Source organism: Dysidea avara, chromosome 8 (genome assembly GCF_963678975.1).
Source record: "Dysidea avara chromosome 8, odDysAvar1.4, whole genome shotgun sequence".
Lineage (NCBI taxonomy): Eukaryota > Metazoa > Porifera > Demospongiae > Dictyoceratida > Dysideidae > Dysidea > Dysidea avara.
The window spans coordinates 12,758,403-12,783,848 of record NC_089279.1 but is presented as its reverse complement, the minus strand read 5'-3'; the positions used below and the strand labels follow the sequence as shown (position 1 = coordinate 12,783,848).

At 37.2% G+C, this 25,446-nt stretch overlaps 3 protein-coding genes across 3 annotated transcripts; 1 reads left to right on the top strand and 2 right to left on the bottom strand.

Moving 5' to 3' along the window:
• Positions 1-161: 161 nt before the first annotated feature.
• LOC136263128 (uncharacterized) lies at positions 162-5,596 on the bottom strand. The gene is made up of 2 exons (XM_066057617.1): positions 5,438-5,596; positions 162-1,389 (listed from the first exon to the last, which is right to left on the bottom strand). The coding sequence occupies exons 1-2, from the start codon at positions 5,456-5,458 to the stop codon at positions 361-363; spliced, it is 1,050 nt and encodes a 349-aa protein (XP_065913689.1). The 5' UTR covers positions 5,459-5,596; the 3' UTR covers positions 162-360.
• Positions 5,365-25,131, top strand: LOC136264780 (CCR4-NOT transcription complex subunit 1-like). Its single transcript, XM_066059549.1, has 10 exons — positions 5,365-5,920; positions 6,354-6,430; positions 7,145-7,239; positions 7,291-7,378; positions 11,687-11,807; positions 13,047-13,169; positions 14,956-15,126; positions 15,395-15,587; positions 15,890-16,092; positions 24,809-25,131. The coding sequence occupies exons 5-10, from the start codon at positions 11,712-11,714 to the stop codon at positions 24,830-24,832; spliced, it is 810 nt and encodes a 269-aa protein (XP_065915621.1). The 5' UTR covers positions 5,365-5,920; positions 6,354-6,430; positions 7,145-7,239; positions 7,291-7,378; positions 11,687-11,711; the 3' UTR covers positions 24,833-25,131.
• Positions 22,155-23,302, bottom strand: LOC136263129 (uncharacterized). The gene has a single exon (XM_066057618.1). The coding sequence runs from the start codon at positions 23,239-23,241 to the stop codon at positions 22,318-22,320; it is 924 nt and encodes a 307-aa protein (XP_065913690.1). The 5' UTR covers positions 23,242-23,302; the 3' UTR covers positions 22,155-22,317.
• Positions 25,132-25,446: the final 315 nt, after the last annotated feature.

Below are 25,446 nucleotides of genomic sequence, written 5' to 3'. Positions count from 1 at the left end.
GCCCAACTACAGCATACTGTCACACTTTTGTGGTTGAACTTATACCAACAAGAAGATTATTGCAGCTTAGTGGGTGGCAAAAAAGGTCCACAATGCTATTAAAAATTACGATTGATGCACTTGGAGAAAATGTAGATTAAGCTGTATTGCAATACATGTACTACAATTGTAAAATGTTTCATAAACTATTAAAGTGCATGCGTACGTATATGTATAAGTGGAAAGTACACAATGCATTACACTCTGACTAATGCGTAAAACTAGAAGCAATAAGATCAGTAATAGTAAGAGTGAATCTATTATTCACTCTTGGTAATAGCCCACAGTTAATTTGGCAAGGATATGTAGTGAATATTGCTTTCAAATAATTTGTTTGTCTGTTTGTTCATTAAGTAAAGCCTCTCCTTCTTTTCTTCCTTGTTTCTTCACGTTGTCTGTGATGTGTTTGGTTAAGCCATAGCCCACTCCAGCCCCAGCAAGCACTCCTAGGCATAAGCAACTGCCACCTTCCATTAGTGTAACATCTATATCACTGCATACAAAATGCATTAAGATGCCCAGTGGTATGGCCATGGCCCCAAGCGTAATACCCACTTTGGTTCCGTCGGCTGTATCCTTGTTGATTTTTTGATTGATTTCTTCTAGGCATGTGGTGAGTTCATCAAGTAAGTGTGGGTCTTTCTTTTGGGATTCCAATAGCTTATTAACTGTTTTTATTAAGCTATCCAAAATTACCTGCAGAGTGCAAGCCTGTTGCAAGTCCAGTGATGAAGTTATATTTTCTTTTATATTTGTAATGGCTTGCACTTGTTCAATTAGTGGCTCAATTATCTTTGATTTCATTCCCTCTTTTGTTGATTGCTCTTTTAAAGTCATTTTTAGTGTGTCCAGCTCAGAGTTAATTTCACATAGGTGGTACTCAGCAACCTGTGTGTCATTTGTTTCCTTAGTCAACCAGTCATTCAGAGTTGCACAATAGCACTGTGTACTTTCGATTACAGATTGTACCATTGATGTCAGTAGCTCTAATCCTTTTTCTTTAAGCATTTGCGATGCTGATTCACTACACTCTGTTAAGGTGGTTGCTTGTGGATAAGTCTGTCTACAGGCACTTAGCATTGCGTCATTTATTATGGTCATTTGAATCATCATCCTCCATTCTTCTCTTAGAACTTTTGCCATTTCTTTATACTGGCGAAACTGATCAAGGGTATCTAGAAATCGTGTGAACTGTGATTCACCATATGGTCGATTGACAAGATTATTTATCAAATCTTTGGCATTCTGAAAGCCTGTGTCATCTATCCCTTGTTTTGCGAGTGGCCCTCTGATGACTTTGATATCAATTTCAGCCAGTATAGATGTGAATCTCGCTGTTTGAAATGGTAACTGTACACAAAATAAATTACTTTATGACTAAACACACAAGTGGCATGTACTGTGTATGTGACTGACTGAACAAAGACCCGCCTGCCATTTTTGCACATTCCTCCAATTCCATTTTATTGCTTCTTTGATATTCTAGTAACAGAGGAATGGACTACTGATAACTGAACAGTCTTGGAGTTACGGCACTAGATTTGTGTAGCAATCATACGGCTATTAAATTACAGGCAATTAATCATAATACACGACTGAAATAAGCTATGAAGAAAGCTGTGAAGATGGACTTGGCTCAGCATATTTACAATGAACAGGCAAAACCATCACTTTCCCTATGTTATTCCATGTTCGTAAAGAAGAAAGCCATTCTCATAAAGAAATGTAACCTTATTTCTGTCATATGAACGCAATACAAACATATTCTTACTCTCCATGAGCAGGCAAATCTGATGGTGTATGGGTTTATTGATTTGAGCCTGCATATCAAAGTAATAACAATATGCATAAACTATTGGTATAATTTACCAGTGTATTGATTCCCATAATAGAACACACTGTAATTTTCCCAACATGGTGGATTTTTGCTCAGCTGGTCACACATATACCTGTTGTTTCTGAGTGTCTGTGTGTAGTATGTGTGCAGTCACTTGCGCATATGGGTATAAAGAAGGTTTAGTTTAAGAAATGACAATTATGTTTACATTTTACCGCATCATAAACAAACGCATGTGACTTGCATACCATTGGGCTACAGAAACTAAAGAAAGCTTTTCAAACCCTACATAAGCAGGCGAATAAGATGGCGTATAATTTTATTGGATTTGAGTTTGAGTAATGACCCTTGCATATTATTTCTTTGTATTAGACAATGGTATGCAGCGTTTTGTTTGATGTGTGGAGGTCTCTTATTTGCGAAGAAACCTGGTATCAGGTGTCTTACTGGTAAGACACCCGACAGTTGTTTACAACCACAATGTGGCCCACAGTAATGCAATTAGCCTTTTGTGGACAATTAGTATTTTTCACATCAGTAAACACCAAGCGATTGCGAGCAGATTATAAGAAATTACACTCAGGTATACTGTTATCGTGGGTAGCTCAGTGGATTTATAGACCATCGTGGTAACTGGTTAATCAAAAAAGCCATTAAAGCGTGCCATGCTGGCACCGGCTATTCCCCATTCACACGTATCTAGCTATAATGCCTCAAACATACTTTTTATCGACTTTACAAACCTTCAGTTATTCACGCTCCATCGCTTTCGCGATCTCACCATCTTTTGCTCGCTGAAATTTATTTATTTATTTATTTATTTAGGCTTTATGGTGTAAAAAACAAAAACACCAAAGGTCTGTTGGTAGCAACCAACAACCATAAAATACGTACAATTAATACTAACTACTTAAGTAATTACATAATTACATGGTTAAGATTATAAGTGATTAAAATTGGTAGTTGGAGGTTTAGTTTGGTGACTTCTGGAGCATGGACATAAGTAATGTAGAGTGCAGTTATTGTACATATTTGAACTCCAAGACATACTGTTTGCTATTGTACATATGTCCCTTTAATGTACATATTTGAACTCCAAGACATACTGTTTGCTATTAAATCTATCAAATCACCAACTAATCAGTTCAACATCAATAACTACATCACTTTCAACTCTACCAATACTAGATCAGGCTCCAGCAACAAACTCTTGTTACCTCAACATCTTAACAACATATCGCGACATTCTTATTTCCATCGTTTACCATCCCTGTGGAATGCCATACCAATTCTGGACCTAAACATGTCAGTTTGTTGGCTGAAATCTAAACTGAAATCATATCTGTGGGACCATTTCCTGACTAACTTTGATGAAAACAATAACTGCACTCTACATTACTTATGTCCATGCTCCAGAAGTCACCAAACTAAATACCCTCGGTGTTTACAATGGGAACTCTCTATACTAACTCCCTGCTTCTACGCCATTGTCTAAAACACTTAGACACTCACAATAGGCGTCTTCGAGGATTTAAAAACCTGAGGTGACGTCAATAATTACCGAGGCACAGTAATTATTGACGTCACCTCAGGTTTTTAAATCCTCGAAGACACCTATTGCGAGTGTCTAACTATTACGTAGTGCATAAACGAATGTTCTGAAATTCAAATATTTGTTTGTTTGGGAGCATTTGAATATGAATTCATAACATTCAAATCTTGTACACAAGCACCCAATGTATATAATTAGGTCATGTGCAGCTGAAAATAGTATAGGACTGACAGCTAGCTTGCCAGGTGTGAGGTTGATTACAGTGATAAACTTGTACTTCGCTACTGTTTACACTCACTTTACTGTCTATATCAAACAGTATTTCAACAAGTATGTGCATAGAATCCTCACAACAATAGGTCTTACTCCTTAGATTCAATAAATTAACATTTTTGATTGTGGGTTTTAAATATTAGAAACATTCGAATAATCATTTGAATGCTCAATTCTATCATTCATTTATGCACTACTTTGTAGCACACGTAATTTTACAAAAAAAGAGTTAATTTCGTTTTCCTCAAAACACATGCTTGTGCGAACAAGTTGGGGTTTTGCTGAGGTGGTCACAAATTTCAAATCCAACAACACTTCATTCATACCTTTAATTTGCGCTATTTGTGGCTATCTATGTAGAGCAGTAGACATCTACTGTATTTGAAAATATTATAGAGTTCTTTGATTGTGACATTTTTGATGTCCTGGTGCTGTTTGAACTGGTTTAAATATTGACTGTGAAATTTAATTACTGTAGAATTGGAATGTAATAAAGGTGGGGTTGTTAAAAGATCGAAGGTGGAAGATGAATACATCCATCAGAAAAGGAGGATTTGGTGTTAGCGATAGCAGTAAAGCTGTACATATTGGCACAAACTTTATTTAGACTTTGTGACGCATACTTTGAAGTTTAGTCATTACAGGTTTTTGCAATTGAATTCGTCGCCTTTGCGATTGAATTCGTCCCGTTTGCAATTGAATTCGTCGGTTTTGCAATTGAATTCGTCGCTTTTGCAGTTGAATTAGTCGGTTTTGCAATAGAATTCGTCGCGTTTGCATTACAATTCGTCGCGTTTGCATTACAATTCGTCATAAACAAAACGGCTCCAAGAAACCAACCCGTTCATTAAGAGATGAACTATTTATGCCTTGGAGAGTTACACTTGAGACACTAGAAGGTAATTGAAGCTGGTAGTACGCGAAGTTGATAGCTGTCTGACAAGTTAATTAGCTTGCTCGCGAGTGACCACACCCATCGCGAATGGCGTAGTAGAGTTTGGAATGTTGCTGGATAGGCTGTAGAGGAAGAATTATTGCCTTATAAAGAGTTGTTTACTACCGTTGTACTTGAACAAGTTCTTGTAGCAGCTGCTACATCATGTTTTCGTGTTTGCTCCAGCTGCCATTCTTGTTACGGACGAATTTAACTGCAAAAGCGACGAATTCAATTGCAAAAGCGACGAATTCAATTGCAAACGGGACGAATTCAATTGCAACAGCGACGAACTCAATTGCAAACGGGACGAATTCAATTGCAACAGCGACGAATTCAATTGCAAACGGGACGAATTCAATTGCAAAGTCGCCGAATTCAATTGCAAAAACCTGTAATGAGGTATTGTAGATACCCATGGGTAGGTATCTAAACTGTACCCTTGACAAAACATTTTGTCACGTGTGTCATTTGCTGGATTCCATTCATTATAGCCATCAGAAATCATCACCAGATTGTAAAGAAAGCATCTCTGGATCATAAAGATGATTGTGTTCATCTAAGTAGCCTACCAGTGAATTATTCGAGCACTAATTCGATCAGGAAGCCACCATTACTGGCAGTGACCACAGCTGCACCAGCCATAGTCTAAATCAGTTATTGCCCATTCCTCATTCCTCTACAATAGCGCAGATACCTTGGATTTGCACAATAACCAACAGGTATATACTTAGTTGTACTGGGCATATAATGAAGCATGTGAAATACTCTTAATTGTGAGTGTACTATACATATGACTTACACTAAATGTTTTCACGCTCATGATGGTTTGATGAATTTTGGTCACTTTTAAATTAGTCTCAACGCTAGTTATCAATGCTAGTTATCAATGCTAGCTATCAACAGCACCAAATCAGATAGAAACACTTTATAAGGCTGTTTCTGATTAGTTGTGGTTCATACAATTGGCTGGGAAAGAATTTTGTCTCCAAATATAACTAACATGTTTATTGTTTATTGAAAGAGGACTTGTTTATGGTGTATGGGTTATACATAATGCCATTCATGTACTTATGTCATGTGGCAGTCTTTGATCTGTCTCTGATGTAGTGCTGTGTACAAACTAAGTGTACACTGTGCAATCTTGTTACAGATCCACATGTAGTAAATGATGTTCCAACAGAGATCCTACATATTCTGCTACTCTACTTGCTACAGAAGACTCCTGAAGAGACAGGAATATCCAGTGAGAGTCTAACCATCTTCCTGGATGCTACTAGGAGAGGTGAGCTGTGCATGTTTAACAGGGAAACATGGACATACTGTAACACACACGCACACACACACACACACACAAAGATTACAACTGACTATCATTCAATGTTAATAGATTTTCCCCCAAGAGAACGTGTACCAGTTGTTCTTGCTCCATTGTTATACCAAAATCAACTGCACATCACTGAGGACTGACAAGTCATGATACCCCAATGAACTTCTTTCCATATCATGTCAGTTCAGTAGCACTAGGTTGTTTTGAAATGCTCTAAACATACAGAAATTGTATTTATTATATTTATTGTTTGACAGCAGATTTCAGTGTAGTTGAGTGATATTATCAAAAAGTTAGGCTACACAGCAACAGCAACATAAGAACTGTGTAGTGATAGTAATGTCGTGAGGTGTCCATAGTAAATACTGTCTGTGTTGTCCTCATATAGACCAGAGAGTATTGAAGAACTACTGAGTAACTTGGGTGTCGTAGGATTGACTGCTAGCCATGTGGCTAAAATACTTGGTATGTGTAACATTGCAACCTCTCGAGGCCTTTTCTTCTGTTTAAATAGTGTAAAAGGATGTCATATACCCCTGCACACCTTTTCACCTTCCCAATTATTGCTTTTGTCCTTTGTCACTGATAGACGTTATGCTTTAGTGTTTACTGAGTCTGGAACTGCTGTTTTGTAATGTTACCTAAGTAGCATTTCAAAAAAAAAAATTTTTTTAATAGTTGTAACAGTTAGACATAATGTTGGGGTGACTTGTATCCAAGTAGTATATGTTTACTATAGTACCAGCCAAGATTGTGGTTAACGTGGTTGTTATTTTGCTAATTTGTTGTTTTCTAAGAACTGAATTTTTAAAATTAAATAAAGTTTCCTGGAAAGCCACTGAGTTTTATTCTCATGTAATTCCAAGAACTAGTTGCTAATGACATTTTCACAACCACAGTAGTACACACAAGTGGAATCACTGTGTACCTTTACAGAGATTCTATATCTCTCTTGCCTATAGTAAAATTGCCTGGTCTTAGGATGTTGCAGAAGACTTTTAAGTTGTACACAGTAACTGCTGCAACAAGTTTAAAAGTCAATACAGAACACAAGATTATTAGAATCCACTGTACTGTATGTTCATTGCTGTGAATTCGTGAGGTGTTTATTAGAGAAATGTGATGGTCTATGGTTCTTTATGAGGGATTCCACTGTATTACAAGATTTTCCTCTTTCAGAAGTTCAGATATGTATAGGACCAGTTAACATGTGATCCATATTGATTTCACTTCAGGAATGATGGCTGCCACTATCAGAGAGTTTCCCTCTACAGGTCAACAAGATAAGTTGTAGACATCATTTTGATGTCTCTTTCTCCCTTCAGGTCACATCTAATGCTGAAGTACTACAAGAACCAGCAGTGAAACCTACCACTTGGAATGTGAAGAATTTTGTACTGGCTATAAAGAAAAAGGTTTGTTAATCAGTTTTTTTATTACAACATAGTACAAAAAACTCTTAGTTATTCCATTAACATGCAAACCTCCATGCTGCTATTATAGAAAAACTATTTTTTACTTGTAGAATGGGTTAAAAGATCTATTTTGTGGACTGGATTGAGTTGGAAATATTCTCTTAATCATAATCCACCTTATAACTGAACCACTAAACTTTTTAAGATGGTGCTTGTTGGGTGGCTAGGAATATCCACATCACATCTCAGAATCTGCTTTGGAATAGCGGTAAAAGGTTTCTTTTTAATAACAAATTGAAATTGATTTCTTGTTTACAAAATTGTGTTATAGCTAATTTGAAGCATTTTGCAGTGGAACCTCTATTCAGTGGATACTTTTTGAGACCAACTGATTTTGATGAAAATTATTGTTAGAAAGTTGTCCTTTTTCAGAGGTAAAATTACATTGATAGGGACCTCAGAAAACTGTCCTTTACAAAGAGGTTAAATATGCCATTAACAAATATTGGCGAAACTAATATTTGGTAGTTTGCTATAAAATTGCAGTTGGGCAAAAATTTAGTTTAGCAAATGCTCTCACAAAAAATTTGACCATGCACCATTGCACATGAGGTCATGTGTGGTATAAGCGACAGAAGGACAAAGTGTGTTGCATGCTGAATCCTTTTATGTACAGAAATGTTTATCTAATCCAAAACAGCCAAGCTGTTAAATAAGAGTGCGGCCCTCAAAAAGGCTATGGTGAAATTGGCACAAAATTCACCTGAATTGTCGTTACTAAAATTTTTACCATTAACCTACCATCACAGCCATTTCTTGGCCGCCACCTTGGATTTCACATTTTTTTTCACCATAGCCTTTTTGAGGGCCGCACACTATTTTTACAGCTTGGCTGTTTTGGATTAGATTTGACTTCTTTTTGTATTTGTATACCCCAAAGCCGGCCTATGGCCGGCTTTGGTACTTTTTAAACCTATCTTTTTTTCTTTACCACAGGAAGAAGAAAAGATGAAGCAGATGTACTTTAAATATTTCTGATTTTATCAGTAAATGTACAAATTATATATATAATACATATATTTATCACAGAACTCTCCATGGTGGTTTCTTTGTAACTGAACACTCTACAAGGTGACTTCTTCTAGCTGCTCTCTCTACATGGTGGTTTCTTTGTAGCTGAACTCCACAAGGTGATTTCTTCTAGTTGAACTATCTCTTTCTGTAGTTGCATGAACTCCCTACAAGGTAACTTCTTCTAGTTGATCTCTCTACAGGGTGAATTGTTTGTAGCTGATCTCTCTACAGGGTGACTTGTTTGTAGCTGATCTCTATACAGGTTACTTGTTTCTAGCTGATCTCTTGAATTCTCTTCAGGGTGACTGCTCTACTAGGATGACTGCTCTATTAGAGTATCTCGATCTTGCACTTGCTACACCAAGTTGGATTTCGTGTTATAACTCCGTGGCTTTAAGTCTGATTCTTCTACACCATTGAAGAGCCTTTCTAAGTTGATTACTCCATCTGTACAGTGAATTTCAAAACATTACCCCAAGTTTTTCTGGTAGGCATGGAAAGTAGTTGTTTTTTATTAGTTAATCTCGATTGCATAATTGTTACACACTGTTGGATTTTTTGTTGTATCTTCCTGGTTTTTAGCTCGATTTCTTTCAAACCACAAAAGGTTTGAGGTTCAATAGTTAGCCTATTCACCCACCGATTTTCAGCTTCTTCCCATACACGGTTTACCCTGTAGGCGTGACAACATATTGGTGTTATGTTTTTTTGTGAATAATCGCTCATAACTCTTTGCCTGTTTATCATATTCCAGCCAAAGTTGGTACTGAGATGCGCCTTTATACCCCCCTTCTGTGTGTCAAATTTCAAGGCAATCGGATATGGCGTTCGTGTTTTATAGCAGTTTTTGTAAGTGTGCGGAAAGAGGAAGAAAAATAAGAAAAAAACCGAAGAAACTAAGCCAAATTGTGAAGTCGCATATCTCGGGAACGCTTGAAGCGATTTCGCTCAAAGTTGGAATGTGGAGTGCTGAAGTTGGAGGGCATGTCCACAGCAAAAATCGTCTTGTTTCATCAAGGAAGCACAGAGCTACAGAGATGCGAAAATTACGTTTTCATTCTTACTGTTAATATACTCACGGGTGTTGCACGCCAGCTTCTTGGGCCGCACGACACACTACCATGTGTCTTGATGTTATGAATTCAATCACTGCATGCATCAGTCTGGCCAGGTAGCTTTCATGATTTGAAACCTGGTCAGGTCACTTTAAATGTCCTGGTTTCTTTCGTGGGCCATACCTACTTATCAGGTTTTGTCTGTAGGCACATGTATAGCCCCACCCATTTATCAATGGCTGTGCACAAATCCATATCTGTTGCAAAGCTTACATGGAGTCATGCCCACTAATTGAGTATGAGTTCTAGTCCTATGGCAGGCAACTTCTGTTGTGAACCATACCCATTTGCATGCGTGGAACCATGCTAATTTACCAGTAAAGTACGTGTGTTTAAGTAGTAGTGCCACTTCTGGTTTGTTGAAACCTACATGTACCTCAACAAAAACTTGGACACAAGGTATGACAATGCTATTGTTGAATTTTAAATTGGCGGTTCGGTGACAAATTGCTAATTTGCCAAATTTTGTCGTTATACGGTATAGTGTCCTTTACAGGGAACTTTAAGAGAGGTTCCACTGTATTATATTCCAGTCCTAATAGTACTCTCTACGTACATGTTTAATATCCCTACTAACTATACTGTACCATATCATCTACAGGTTCCCACACTGAGTATGAGAGATGTGATACTAGCTATGGATTATCCAGAGTTCTTCCTACGTGATGTTGAAGGGTCGAAGATCATCCTCAGTGCCTACCATAATGCTGTCAATGTGGTAAGTGTACCTTACTACCTTATTATACAGTATAGTGACTGTTGTGTGTGTAGGGAGCTCTGTTCCCTGTGGATGCTCTTTATACTGAATGGAAAAACCCTATGGGACAGGTACAGTGTGTGCGCGTGTGTGTGTGCGCGTGTGTGTGTGCGCGTGTGTGTATGCAAGTGCGTGTGTGTGTATGTGTGTGTGTGTACTTCCTGTTATACTGGTTTACCTTGTTAATAGTTGTCATGGATACATCAAGGTCTCCACTGCTCAGAGTTCAGTTTCACCCAGTTCCCTGGTAGCCGTAAGATAGAACTGGGATCATTTGTGTCTCATCCTGATGAGGAGTCCAAGTACATTACTACCTGTTCAGTATAGTAAGGTGTAGTGGTCTGTTGCTATGGTGATTGTTAGGATGTCACTGGACCTGGTGGAAACACTACTCAATATTGCTGAGACTGGTAATTTTAATGAGGTTCTTCAACTGTTTGGTGTTCCACTAAAACAATGTCCTGAAATATTGTTCTTTGGATTGTTACAAGCTAAGGTTAGTAAAACTGTGTGTTGTGTGTGATCATGTATTATTCATACTCATTTCTCTTCATTCAGCCCAACGGCTCAACAATGCAGAAGGAGCTGTTATCATGGTTAATGCCGTTCTTCATCACCAACCACCCGGCCTTATCCAACATACTAGCCTATGCTTGACGTAGTCATGTAAGTTGTATGTAATGGATTTTTATTTATTTAAGGTATGAGAGAATTTGAACTAAAGTTGAGATTTATCCATGGTTTCGAATGCATATGTAGTTCATTTCAGCTGCTTTTTTTAGCAGTTAGATTAACAATTCAGGTTTGTATATCTACAGTATTGTTCTCAATGATTCCAGTCAAGTAGGCCAAACTTTGTTTTTGCATTAGTATACTCTGAAACAGCGTTGAAACCGGGTCGGGTCATCCGGGTCACATTTTCTCCGGGTCATCCGGGTCTGACCCGGATTGGATCACGTGAGAAACGAAATTGTTCGTTTGACGACATGGAAACTTATAAACGCTATCGCGTAGCTCTTTCGTGAGCCACGCCCACTTATCGCATTACCAACATACGTGAGGGTAGCTATTTTTTTTTTGGTCTTCAACCTACAGCTAAGCTGAAGTTGCAATATTTACTCAACACAAATCGAATGCTCAAAATGTAGACTCGTTCGCTCGCTCGAGACTAGCCGAAACACATCTCGGCTTTAATTAATCCGGGTCAAATCCGGGTCAGTGGGTCATCCGGGTCAGCAGTAGTGACCCGGTTTCAACTTTGCTCTGAAAGTACAGGCCTGTTGTTTCACCGCTGCTCCTTCTTCACAACCTTAATATGTACATCTCTACACACATCATATCACATATCTATTCCCCACTAGTACCTGGAGACTCAACAGTTAGTTATGGCTACTATTGCTGACTGGTACAAGAAGTCAGACACTCCAATGGAGCAGAGCCAAAAGCTCTACAAGATTGTGGACATTGCTCATGACTTGAAAGTGAGTAGCACAGATATATGCAATTAAAACACTGGCAAATTGATGATAAAAGCTTTAAAGTTATGATATATCGGAAGCCATTTAAAATCCAATTTAGCGCATTACAAACTAAAGTTAAATGCATCCTCTACAAACTACAGTTCTAATACGCAGACCCTGCATGTTACACACTGATGTTTGATTGCAACTGAAAGAGCAAGGTATCCTCTACTGTCAGCTCAAAATTTGGATTCACACATTGTATGTACTGCAATATGCCAAAAGGCACATCTCGGGATGAAGTAACGTCAAACAGTGAAAAAATTAAACCCGCAGCTTCAGCTGTTATCTAGTTACGCTTGTCTGAAGGCATCGGGCAGGCAGTTAGTCAGTCAGTAGAAAATTCTATTGAATTAAAAATTTTGTAGCAAACTATTGGAAGCATTTAGGGTTGTACTGCAGGCACTTTTGGGCTTGACCAATAATACTGCCAAGGCACCAGGATGGTATTAGTGAAGCTGGTTTTCAAGTTATATTTTGGCCAGAAAAACCCAAACCTCCATGATCCCTAATATACAGTACTATCATACTGTATGATTACCTGGTTGGGAATTAATGCAACAATATGTTGGTCTTGATCAGTAACTTAATTAAAAACTTGGATTGTGTAAATTATTGAAAACATTTTTCAAATCCCCAATTTTATTGAAAACATTTTTCAAATCCTCAGTTCTATTGCCAATTATTTCAATAGCTTGTTAGTAAATCTTTTTGTGTGTAGAGCTTGTAGTGGCAAGAGGAAACAGCAAAGAATTGTGTGTGTTAAACAGCTCAAATACGTTTGATCAAAATTTGTCGATACCAAAACCCACAAGTCATTTTTATAACTGTTATTATAAAATAATGAGAGTGAACACTAGAGAACTATAAACTTGTCCTCATGAGATCATGTAGTAATAAGAATTTTTGCTGGGTTTCTATTGTTAAAGAAACCTATGACCAAAAGATATTAGGATGATAATAATAGATGAGACAGTTACAAATATTTGTGAAGGGATACACCAAGTATGAAATTTCAAACAGTTAATAGACTAATTTTATTGTAAATTATTAAAAGCAAAGGGAAGGACAATACAGACACTTTGTTTAAAGATTTTTCACTGTACCTTTTTCACTAAAGGATGTGCACACACACACACACACACACACACACACACACACTACACATGTAAGTTATATGTTGTACTGTTCTCCCTCTAGTGTTTGATGTTGATGTTGAAGGCTACACAGTTCCCATTTGTCATCGACCTTGCCTGCCTGGCAGCTCGTAGAGACTACCTCAAGCTAGACATGTGGGTGTCTGAAAGGATCAAATCTCATCAGGTACCATACCATAACTGTATGTTGTGCAGAGAAACCTGTTAATGTGGGAACTTGTATATGAGAATAACTTTGTAGTCTGTACACTTAGTTAAAGTATCATGGTATCCGCTATAGTATGTGGTCCTTAATAATCTGTGAGTGAGATACCTCTTAAAACAGTTTCAACTGCAGTTGTGCTAGTGAATTATGGATAGACTTCATCAGGAATTATTTCACTTAGTTTGCAAATTTTGTAAACTTTTGTGCCCAAAAGTATTTACCGTGTGATAGTTCCACATTGAAACAAACACACAAGACTCTATAAGAAATCATTATACAGTGGAGAGTTGATTATTGGAATACCTCAACAAAATGTCATAATGACTGTTCTATTAGAGTATTTTTGTATGTTCTATTAGAGTAATTGAATAAAGTTTTGTATATATAAATGAATGGCTTTTTATTTCATACTTTTCAGTTATGTAGACACTTCTTCCTCCATATTAGTTCAGATAGTCATCTCTCCACTGTACCCTTGACTGCCTCACTTTGAAACCATTTTGAGTGTAGTGGTCATGTTACATTTAGAGGACTCATGAACTGTTTTAATATAGCTGTTACGTTATGTAATATAGCAATGAGGTTGTACTGATGTTTATGTGGCTCTATTTCCAATTTCTTCAACTTGAAAGAACATTGCACTTTAGATTTGCCAAATTACTCTAATGTAATGTGTACAGTGAGAACAGTAAAAAAACAAACCATTCAGACAATTTCTGTATTTTATTTATTTATTAGTAGTATTTATACAGGGAAAACAGCATCAGCCGAAGAGGCTGTTTTTCAGCTGTGCCCTGTGAAATTACATGCAATCAAACAACACAAAATAGTACAGCACACAAAACAAAAATAAATTTACAAAGAACAAAATAATGATTTAAACTGTCTGACAGAGGTGGCATTGTACAACATAGCAGATAGACGGTTCCATATCAAGGTTCCCCGATACCGTAAAGATCTCTTGCCATAGTTGGTTCTGATTCTAGGAACATACAAACGGTGGGGATTTCGTCCAGAACGACCAGTGACATCAATAGCATACGAAAACAGTCCTTGCATATATGTAGGCGAAACATTGTGCAATATTTTGAAAACCTGAACAGCTGTATGAAAGGTTCTTCATTCAACCAGAGTTATGCCTAGATCTGAGCTATGAAAAGGTGGCAAAGAAGACAAAAACTTGGAGTGAACTCTCTCCAATCTGCGAATACAGGAGGCATTTGATGGAGACCACACTGTATCGCAATAGTCAAAAATGGGTAATGCAAATGCTTGATACAAAAGGTGAAGCACCCTAGGAGCAACAGGTCTTAATCGATTAATCATATAAAGTTTTCTTCTAACTTTTCATATAAAGTTTTCATATAAAGTTTTCTTCTAACTTCTTCTTATTAGTATAAATACTACTAATAAATAAATAAATAAATAAATAAACAGTAAAAAAACAAACCATTCAGACAATTTCTGTAACTAAAGTTTAGTTAATTGAGGGTACAAGTTCTTATTCTCATTTAATAGTACTATTCTTGTTATTATAGAGTATTGTGTGTGTGTGCGTGCGTGCGTGTGTGCGTGCGTGCGTGTGTGTGTGTGCAATGTAGTGTACATGCAGTGTATGTGGTTTAAGCTATAGAGTTAGTCTTTGATAGTATAGTCATATAATAACAAGTATACACATTGTAGTTAGTTACAATCATGTTTCAACACTGCCTGCTTTTATGTTCACTCAGCTGTAATTTCTTATTAGTCTGATCAACTTCACGGAGGAGCCTTCACACCACTGGACACAGGTGTTGGTGTTCCCTCCTCATTCACTACAGTACCAGGAACAATTGGGGAAGGAATGAGCTCAGCCATCGGTACCTCACCAGCCAAGAACTCTTATGGGTTTGGAATGCAAATGCCAATGCAGGGACGAGTAAGTAGTCATTAGTCGTGATATCCAGAACTCAACTAGAAGAACCGATGAATTATTTGTGATATGACTGCATCTGTTTGGTATTGTGAAATATGTACCACAAAGGATGTGGCCTTAGGTACACCTTAACCATGTTTTTACCTACTTGACCTGGCCACAATAATGAGGTAATGTCTCTAAGAGCTGGCCACTAATTGAGGTTTTACTGTATTTTTTTTACACCCTGTGAATATGGCCACATTGATAATTTATTGGTCATATTTTGTAGGGCTTATTTCCTGGTCCCACTGATAGTGGTCGCTCCTTCATGGCACCCGGTCCTGGTCAGGACACTCCTGTTGGTATGATTCCTGGAGCCCCACCCATGGGTCTGCAGAAACCTGCAACACTACCTATCCATCAACCAGTTGGTCAACAAAACCTGCCCATCAGACTTGGCATGACCAAGGAAACTCCAAAAGGTAAAATTCATAGTCAATTGTGTGAATTTGTTGTGTTACATTTATTTACAATACATTCTTGGGTTATCTGATCACATTGTTTAAATAAAATTTAAATACTGGGTTACTGTCTTTTCCAAAATGCTCTAATTGAACAGTCATTGTTTACCTAGTGTATAAATATAGTAATACATTGTGTGTAAAGTGACCTTTGTTTGTTGGTACAGAGGTTACTAGTATATCTTGAAGAGACATTTCACACACTTAGTTGTTATTTAGTAGTTAGGAATAGTTTGATGTTCTGTGTATATCCCTTTCATTAGACTTCTTATCATTTGGTATGGAGATGGATCAACAACAACAACCTCAACAGTCGCAACCACAACAACAACAACAGCAACCACAGCAGTTGGCCAGTGATGAGACTCACCAGTTCTTTGAGGCTCTCTACAGTGGCTACATGACTGTTGATAAGTTACTGGAGATCTTGAAAAAGTTTCAGTCATCTACTATCCAAAAAGAAAAGGTAAGTTGACTTACTGGATTAAGGACACACCATCCAAATATGGTATAGATTTTATGCATTGTTGCACTCGAGGGTAAAATGGCAACTCGGCAGTGACTAATTAAGTGTAAAAACCTTACCACTTCCGAGGTCTGCAACATATTTTTACTCCACCAGTAGTGAGTTACACATGTAGCCATGTGTCCATAGCCATGTATCCAATACAGCCCCTTGAATGTCTAATACTAAGCAAAACGTCTAGTTCTAAAAGCAGCTCTAGGTGGCAACTGAATTAAAGCTCTTGAAGGCACAATTCAACGACGTAATTATCAATTTTGTAGCACAAGTGATACAATTACTATACAACTACTAATATTAGGTACCTAGTTTTTAATGCTCTTAAGACACAAATACCAAAGGCGAAAATGCTTTATCCATCCTTGAATAAAGCGAGGGGGCATTAATTAAAAGTAGCAGTACTGGTTCAATTTGTGCTGAATCTGTGTGTATTAATTAAAGAGCATATATAATAATTTGTAGCTGATAGCTCAAGTTTGCTTGAGGGCTTGTTCACTAGTTTCTTAAGAGAGATAATTGTTGTGGCTTTCACCCACATGTGAGTATAACGTTGCATTAAATCTATACTGTACATTTAGTATTTAAAAGAGGACAGCAATAACTTGGAAGATTTCAAATCTTCACTTTAAACATGTTCCAAACTAAATAAGAAGCCAAAACTTTAAGATGTGGCAAGTTTTTCCTCAAAACAGAGCAAATTTTCTGTGATGTACCAAATTTTACCCTTGTGTAAGAAGCATGGTTCCTACACTTGTAGGGCAACATTAAGAAATTTTGTAGGAACTTGTAGGAATTATTCCTACACTGCAAGAAGATATCTTACACTTTGTGCCATGTGTAGGAATCTTTCTTACAAAATTCAACAGAATAGGAATATTTCCTACAAAATTCTGCAAAAATTCTCAATAAAACTCTACACATGTAGGAATCATGTTTCCTACACAAGTGTAAAATTCCTTCCTGCACTTTACCTCAAAATTATGGTTTCTTATTTAATTTGGAATATGTTATGTAAACTGACTAGAAAATTGTTTGTGATGTCAAAGCTACCATATATGCCTGATGCAAAGCACATTAATAAAATGGCAGACATATTTTACATAGCTATACTACTGTAAATATTAATGGGCAGAACAGGTCTGCATGGTGCTTAATTTCATGTACCATTTTGAATTGCAAAAGTTATAATTAACAAATGTAAGTTTTGAAAATATGCATTTTGAAAACTTGCTTGTTGGGATCACAATGACCTTTATAATTATTTGCACAACTTGTGTTCAAAAGTACTTTTCTAAACACAAGGATGATTGTACTGGCATATGCTCTGCTACTTTGTACTGTGACTAAAAAAAGAGATGTTTAAAATGAGTCACTTCAACTATATACCTATCAATGCCTGTGTGTACATTGTTAATATTTGTTTGGCGTCAGCAAAGTATTTCTTCAGTGTTTAGCTGTATACTATTTCTATACCTGAGACAACCTGCCCGATCAAATTGCAACTGTATCTGCATGAGACTTCCTCTCTAGTGTAAATATCTGCTTCCTTTCTAGATACTAGCTGAGGTGAAATTCTTTTTATGACTTTCAACAATAAAGAACATTTTGTTGGTGTCAGAGCACTTGGCTCCATGTAACCAGTATTATATAGCAACATACTACCTTCTACCTTATGGTGTCTACAGTTAGTAAACACATTCATAGCAAGCTATAGCTGAATTGTGCATAGTCAATATTGAACAATTTCTGACATAAGTTGTACTCCTGATGAATATGCTAGCTATATACTGTGTGTAAACACTTCTTTTTGTGCAATCATATGCATGCATGAGTTTTTGTGATGTTCATGACAAAAGACATCTGTAATGTACTGATTTTTCCACTTTCAGTTGTTGTAATGATGGAATAGTTTTGTGGTTATTGAACATGTCATAATCTTCTCAACAACACCCCACATCATAATTAACACCAGAGATTTTACCACATGACTGGAATCTGCAAATGTTGTCCCAGTATTCAAGAAAGGTAATCATTCCTTACTATCCAACTGCATTGTTTTATAATGCTATTCATCACAATACAACTCTTGAGATTCAATTTATTATAGACCAATTGTAATCATCCACCAAATTTTCATCCGCCCGCCCGCCTGCCTGATGCCTTCAGGCAAGTGTAACCCGATAACAGCTAAGGCTATGGGCTTGAATTTTTCACTGTTTGACGTTGCTTCATCCCGAGACATACCTGTTGGCATACCGCAGTACATGCTATGCACACATCATGGACTTACCTTTGTCCTCCTTTGTGTCCCATTTCTTTTTGCTGACAACCCAAGGTGTCAATTAGCGGTAGCGCATTGCGTGGCTTCCCTACAATACGGTTGTAGATGGGAATCGTCCGTATTTTCCGTGGTGACTGGACTGATTTCATAGACAATTCTAACACTGTTATTCGCTTGTAACGCTGTGTAACGGGTTGAAAATAGCTGAAAGCGAAGTGTAATGGCCGCTGCACTTTCGAGACAGTAATTGATGGTTGAGGGCATGCGAATCGTCATTTTTCATGGTGTCTGGAATTGTTGCAGAGGCACTTCTTCTACTGTTTTTTTGTCTGTAGCACTGTGTAACGGGCCGAACATAGTCTAGCTGAAAGCGAAGCGTAATGGCCACTGCACTTTCGAAGCAGTATTTGATAGCTGGGGTGCGTGTTCAGACGAAAACGTTTATTCTGGTGCCATCCTTTCTTTTGATGCAGTGTGCATGGGTTCATCAGTCATAATAATGTTACAAAAAAAGTAAACAAACAAGTTTAAGGAAAAATTAAAAATTTTAAGTTCAATTAGGAAAAAAAAAGTATGGAAACAAGGGAGGTCGCCTACACCTGTAGATATACTAGTGAACATTTAATTCCTAATTCAGTCTTGGTCTTGGGGTATAGACTGAATCAGGGATTAAATGTTCACTAGTATATCTGCAGATGTAGGCAACCTCCCTTGTTTCCCTACTTTTTTTTTCTATGATCCCTAATCGAACTTAAATTTTTTAATTTTTCCTTAAACTTGTGTATATATGAATGCTATTTACCTCCTCAGCTTCATCAGTCAATCTGATGGCTCAAACATTTAGTTATAATTCAGTATCACAAGCACTAATACATCAAGAGTTAATAAAGAGGAGAGAGAGAGTTACAACAGTATGCAGAACAGATATTGTTGAAGACAAAAGTGAAGGTTGAAATCTGGTGAAACCTTTAGATGGATGTCCTAATTAAGTGGCAACATATAATAGATTATAGTATATTAAAAAATATAAATTTTAAAATGAAGTAGGAATCCAAACAATAAAAAGTAGTGAAACAAGAGATGAACATGGTAGCTATTACAACATAGCTCAGTGGGAAATCCCTACTTTAGCATGCATGATATAACAATTATTTTGTGTTCAATGCCAAAGTAGGGATTTCCCACTGAGCTATGCTGTAATAACTACCATGTTCATCTCTTGTTTCACTACTTTTTATTGCTTGGATTCCTACTTCATTTTAAAATTTATATATATATATTTAATATACTAGCTTGTTTAGTTTTTTGCTATAGCATACAGCTAGCTATAAACATGTGACTGTTCTATTAGGGTGACTGCTGTATTAGAGTATCTCGAGTCAGCCTGCAAAGATGTGCGCTTTTCCCAAAAAGGGGTGTGGTCATCGTGGTTTCGATCGATTATTAAACTAGAGTATCTCGAATCAGCCTACCAACTTGAAGGTGTGTGGTCAGAAATACAGCTAACGTAAAAGGGGCGTGGTCATCGTGGTCTCGATAAATAGATTGATAATACGTAGAATAAAGAATGAGCGTGATCTTGTGACCTCAAATCAAATCAACCTATCATGGAGTACTGGTACCTCCATACAGTAGCATAGTCTAAGCGTCTTAAATAATTTTGTGGTGTCTATAGACCTTATTCACTGAATTAATTTCATAGCGCTTATAACCCGTTGCGAAGGAGTTGTCCGCCAATATTCGCCATTTGCAATACCAAAACCATAGTAACATCACAATTCTCCGCCAAATTCGCCATTTGCAGTACCATAACTATGGCAACATGATAGCAACCGTTGTGCTCGCCCAGTTTTAGAACTCAAAATGGCGTCCGAAAGACCATCACCATGGCAAATAGAGTGCCTTGTATGGCTTCGTGTGACATCAGAGGGCGCTTACTGTTCTAAAGGTCTATTATACTGCTTAAAGAAAGTGTTGATATGGAAAATTCGTAACACCTCGATATGGTTTCGTTGGATGAAGAAGAAGACAAGCAGTCTGATTGAAGATAAAGTAAAAGACAAGGTGCACAGGGCGTACACTCGTTGGAACCCAAAAGGTACATCCCACCGGTGAGTTTGTTGTTGTGGCATAAAATAGTGACCGTGCGCTGCTTCGTTTGGGCTCTAGGCTTGCGACTGGTGAGTGAGTGAGTGAGTGAGTGAGTGAGTGAGTGAGTGAGTGAGTGAGTGAGTGAGTGAGTGAGTGAGTGAGTGAGTGAGACGAAATTTCGAGTTTTGACGGTTTTAAAAAAATTCTATGTCCGGCCGCCAGTAAACGTTTTCTTGTTTTTAACGCTACATTTGATGTTAGATGGACTAATATTATCATAGATATACATAGGTTACTATAATATCTATGATATTATTCCATAAAGGTGATTTTCTTCGTGTAAGAAGTTTCTAAGCTGTTTTTTTTAAAGGCGGTATTTTTGGCAGCGCGCGTCATGATTTCGGGGGATTCCTACTTAAACAGTACTACTGTACTGTTTGATATATATAAAACCCTTGACTTGTATGTTGACAGGTTGGTGGAAGTCATTTGACTTTAACAAAATCATTAATTTTGTCATTACTCGGTATAGTGTTGGACACTCTCCTCAGACTGTTAATACTTGCTGTTATGCAAAGTTACTGGTCATCATCACTGCCTGGATATGTAAAGATAACTACGAAACAGGGATGCATGCACCAGGCCAGTTATAAACAGTTTACACCTGGAACAGCAGTTTGACTAAGAGACATAACACTACGTAGATGATTATTGCTTAAATTAAAATTAATGCCTGATCCATGCAAATGCACATGGTACAGCTATATTATAATGGAACTGCCTTCCAATTTTGCTAGTGTCATTCTTGCTTATATATAACTATCCCCTTTTTATCCACAGATAGACCAAATCAATGAAAAAGGTTTTAAAAACATTCTGCTAACAAAACAAAGATTCTTAAACTCCTATTGAGTAGGCGAATAAAGTGATAGCTAGGTTTTACTGTTAGAGCCTTTCTTTATGAAGAACACACAGCATTTGAATTAGAAAAAAAAAATATTTTACCCTAGCTATAGTACGTTCGCGTTGAGCTGAATCCTCAAAAACATTTAATAACTCATGGATGCAATTACACATAATCTTGAAATTTGGCTCATTTGTAGTACTGCTTGACCCGCTAAAAATATTTCAAAATCTTGTTGTTCAAATGTTTGACATAATATTTATGGCCAATCAAAGTTTTCACAATACATTTCCTATGGAGAAGCCATATAAGTACATTGTCCATTAGAGCCCTTTCCCGAACTTGTAATGGAGCCAAACCGTACGTGTTTGTTGTTGACAACTTTGCTGTTACCAATAATCATCTGGTTGGCAGAAATGTTAACTCTGTTGAGGAAAAATCCACTTTTAATTTTTAACTGTTTTTCAGGGTTCAGCTCAACGTGAACATACTATAATTGTAATAAAATTTAGGCTATAGTGCCATCCATTATGACGGGTTTTAGCTGACCCTCTCACAAATGATTGACATTAACACTTAGTTTTTATGGTTACTTGTACACTCGTAGTAATTGCTACTCAAGTTATGGTGTGTGCTTTACTGTTAAAAAAACTTGGTAACAAAGGAACATATTATGCTCATTTTATCGTGTAGCTAAAGAAATAGCAAGCATTAGTAGAATGTCACCATTGATGTTTTGTAATTAATGAAATATTATACACAACTACGTACAATAGTTAAATTGGTGCTATTTTCCTAATACCAATAATGTCTGTCCTAAATGATACACATTGGTGCAATGAAATACAGAAAATCAAAAACCAAACCCTGATTGCTGGTATAAAATGGTTGGTTATTGCACATAGAGTTCAATCTGCTCCACTGTAACATCTTCAACATGAACATGTTGATCTCTGCACATCCTCACTTCAATATTTCCATTTTCAGCTTTAGGAAGTTGACGATAAAACCACGGCATACTGGGTTGATAGCAGCAACTGTTTTCAGGAGGACAACCAGCTCCGTCCCACAATGGGTCCTCAGTGTACAGTTTATTGGGATTACTTGATCCATTATTACCAGATTCACAGTAGTAATGGTCATGAACAAATGAGGGAGGATCTGGTCCAGGATATTTAGCACATGGACAGTTATAAGGTGTATAATTAAAGGCATCACTGAGTCCAACTGCATAGGTCCATAGATGCTTACGTGGGCTACCAAGAGTGACCGATATACCATCAACGTATACGCCATCCAAAGACCTTGATGCAGTGTCTGGTTGATATGTGCCAGTAAACCTTCCATGTGCTCTTGCTGATGGATAAAACCCATCCATAGTTCCTTTCTGATATCCAATTATCTTTCCACACACTTCATTGTAACTTGTAGAGAGTGTATCAAAGATAGTAGAGTAACAACCAGCAGCATTACTGGTTGGTTTACAAGAATGGTGTTGAGAACTTTTCACCCATCCACTAGGACATTGGTCTCCTCTGCTAGTGTTAATGTCAGCAATCCTCATCCAACCTCCTTTGGTACCACCACACTCTAGTTCCATATCACAGTAGACAAAAGAAAGATGATCAGTTTTGATGGCATAGTTGCCAGACTTTCCATGACTTTCAGGGTTCTTGTAGTGTATATCAGCACATGATAATCCAGGGTGGTCCCCATCAAATCCATATCTTAAGTAGGTAACATCATCTTCACCCATTACAAGTGAATTCACCAGCACTACAGCTAGTACAGCTATGATAGCTACAGTAGAAGGCATGATGGCTGTAACTGTCTCCGAGGACCTGTATACTTTTTCTTTTGAGAGTGTCTTCAATAGACAGTAGCTGCAATAGATGCAGGCAGCTATGTGCACTACAATTTATACTATTTTAAACAGGAAGGACATTAAACCATATTATTATTACATCATCCACAGAAATAACTTGCAACTGAATTATATGTATTACCAAGAAACATTGATAATTAAGTCAAAAGTGTCTTAAATATTTGTTTTATTAACAATTTTGCTATGCATGTCAATGAATTTGCTATAACTAACCAACTACAGATGCCCTTCATAGTTTGTGTTCGTTTTCTTGGATAAAGGTACCAGTTCACAAGCATACAGCACATTGCTGGTTTCATCATTGTTTTGTATTATAGTCATGACTACTTTATTCTTGTTGAGCTTTACTGTTGATATTCTGTGTACTGTCATCCTTCTCTCTCTCTCAGGAATTGTTCACTTCAATGGTGAGGAGGATGTTTGAGGAATACAAGTACTTCCCAGGATTTCCTGAGAAAGAGCTTCGTATTACCGGCCAATTATTCGGAGGGATCATTGACCAGGGACTAGTCCCGTATGTACTGATGAGTAGTAATACATATGCACACACACACGCACGCACGCACATAGAGAGTATATGTCCTTCTGCGTGTCATTGCGGCATTGCCACCCCCTCACGGGTATCGTATGCAAGGAAATTTTGACGTAAGAAAAATTTGACGAATTCAGACTTCAGTAGATTTGACGAATAGAATGTTGACAAAAATCAAGAAATTTTAGGCAAAACCTGTACTTTTAAGGGTGCTTATAAACATTTGACGAATTTAAATTTGACGTCAAAATTTCCTTGCGTACAGTACATGATGTTCAAGATAGGGTTGATGTGTGTACTAGAGGCACTGAAGAAACCTCCCAGTAACAGAATGTTCATGTTTGGTATAGCAGCACTGAACAAGTTCAAGGGAAAGTAAGTCAAATCACAATAATCACAATAGTTGGGTAAAAAGATAACATACTATACTTGTAACATGTTCCAAACTAAATAAGAAATATCCAAAACTTTAAGATGTGGCAAGTTTTTCCTCAAAACAGAGCAAATTTTCTGTGTTTTACCTTTGTGTAAGAAGCATGGTTCCTACACGTGTAGGGCAACATGAAGAAATTTTGTAGGAAATATTCTCACACTGTTGAATTTTGTAAGAAAGAATCCTACACATGACATATTGTGTGGGAATAATTCCTACAAGTGTTTCCTACAAGTGTTTCCTACACTGCAAGAAGATATCTTACATTTTGTGCCATGTGTAGGAATCTTTCTTACAAAATTCAACAGAATAGGAATATTTCCTACAAAATTCTGCAACAATTCTCAATAAAACTCTACACATGTAGGAATCATGTTTCCTACACAAGTGTAAAATTCCTTCCTGCACTTTACCTCAATATTATGGTATCTTATTTAATTTGGAATATGTTTTTTTCATGTGTATATAATGGTATATGGAGATATTCAGAGGCTAGTAGGCTGATATTAACCCTTGATGTTACTACTATATAGGTTGAAGGACTGGCCGGAGTATAGTGGGGAAATCACTAATATTCCTCACTTCAGTCAGTTCCCACTACACCTCCAACAGGTACACTACCAGTAGTCCTGAGATTGAGAAGCGAGCCTTGTTATCTTTTGGTGTTTGAGTGATTGTTCTACCGTAGGTTATTTGAGTCAGTTGCTCGTAGTTGTATGCAGAAATAAACTGGCAGTCAAGCAGCCATGACTAGAGAACAACATCAGTGAAACTACTGCAACTACTTGACTTCATGTTAAACTATGTAATCACTTTGTTGTTTGTTTAGACTTGATATGAACTTCGATCACAAGAATAGTTAATATTGTATCAACCCTTACAATATGTCGTCATACTATGTGAGCGCAAGACATGTTACAAGGGTTGCAATATTCTAATCTGGTCAGTTATAGTGTTGATCGTGGCTTGCGTATGGTGGTCCAAAGCACCAAATTGTGTACAAGACTCCTTATGGTGTAGTAAGTGGTTTCAGAAGGGATGCTACTTTTGAAATCACCTGGCACTCCCCTTAGTATTGTACAACTTTAAATATCAGTATGCAATCTGCAAAATTAAATAATTATTTTACCATATTAAATATTCAAGCATACAAGTTAGTATATAGTAGTAT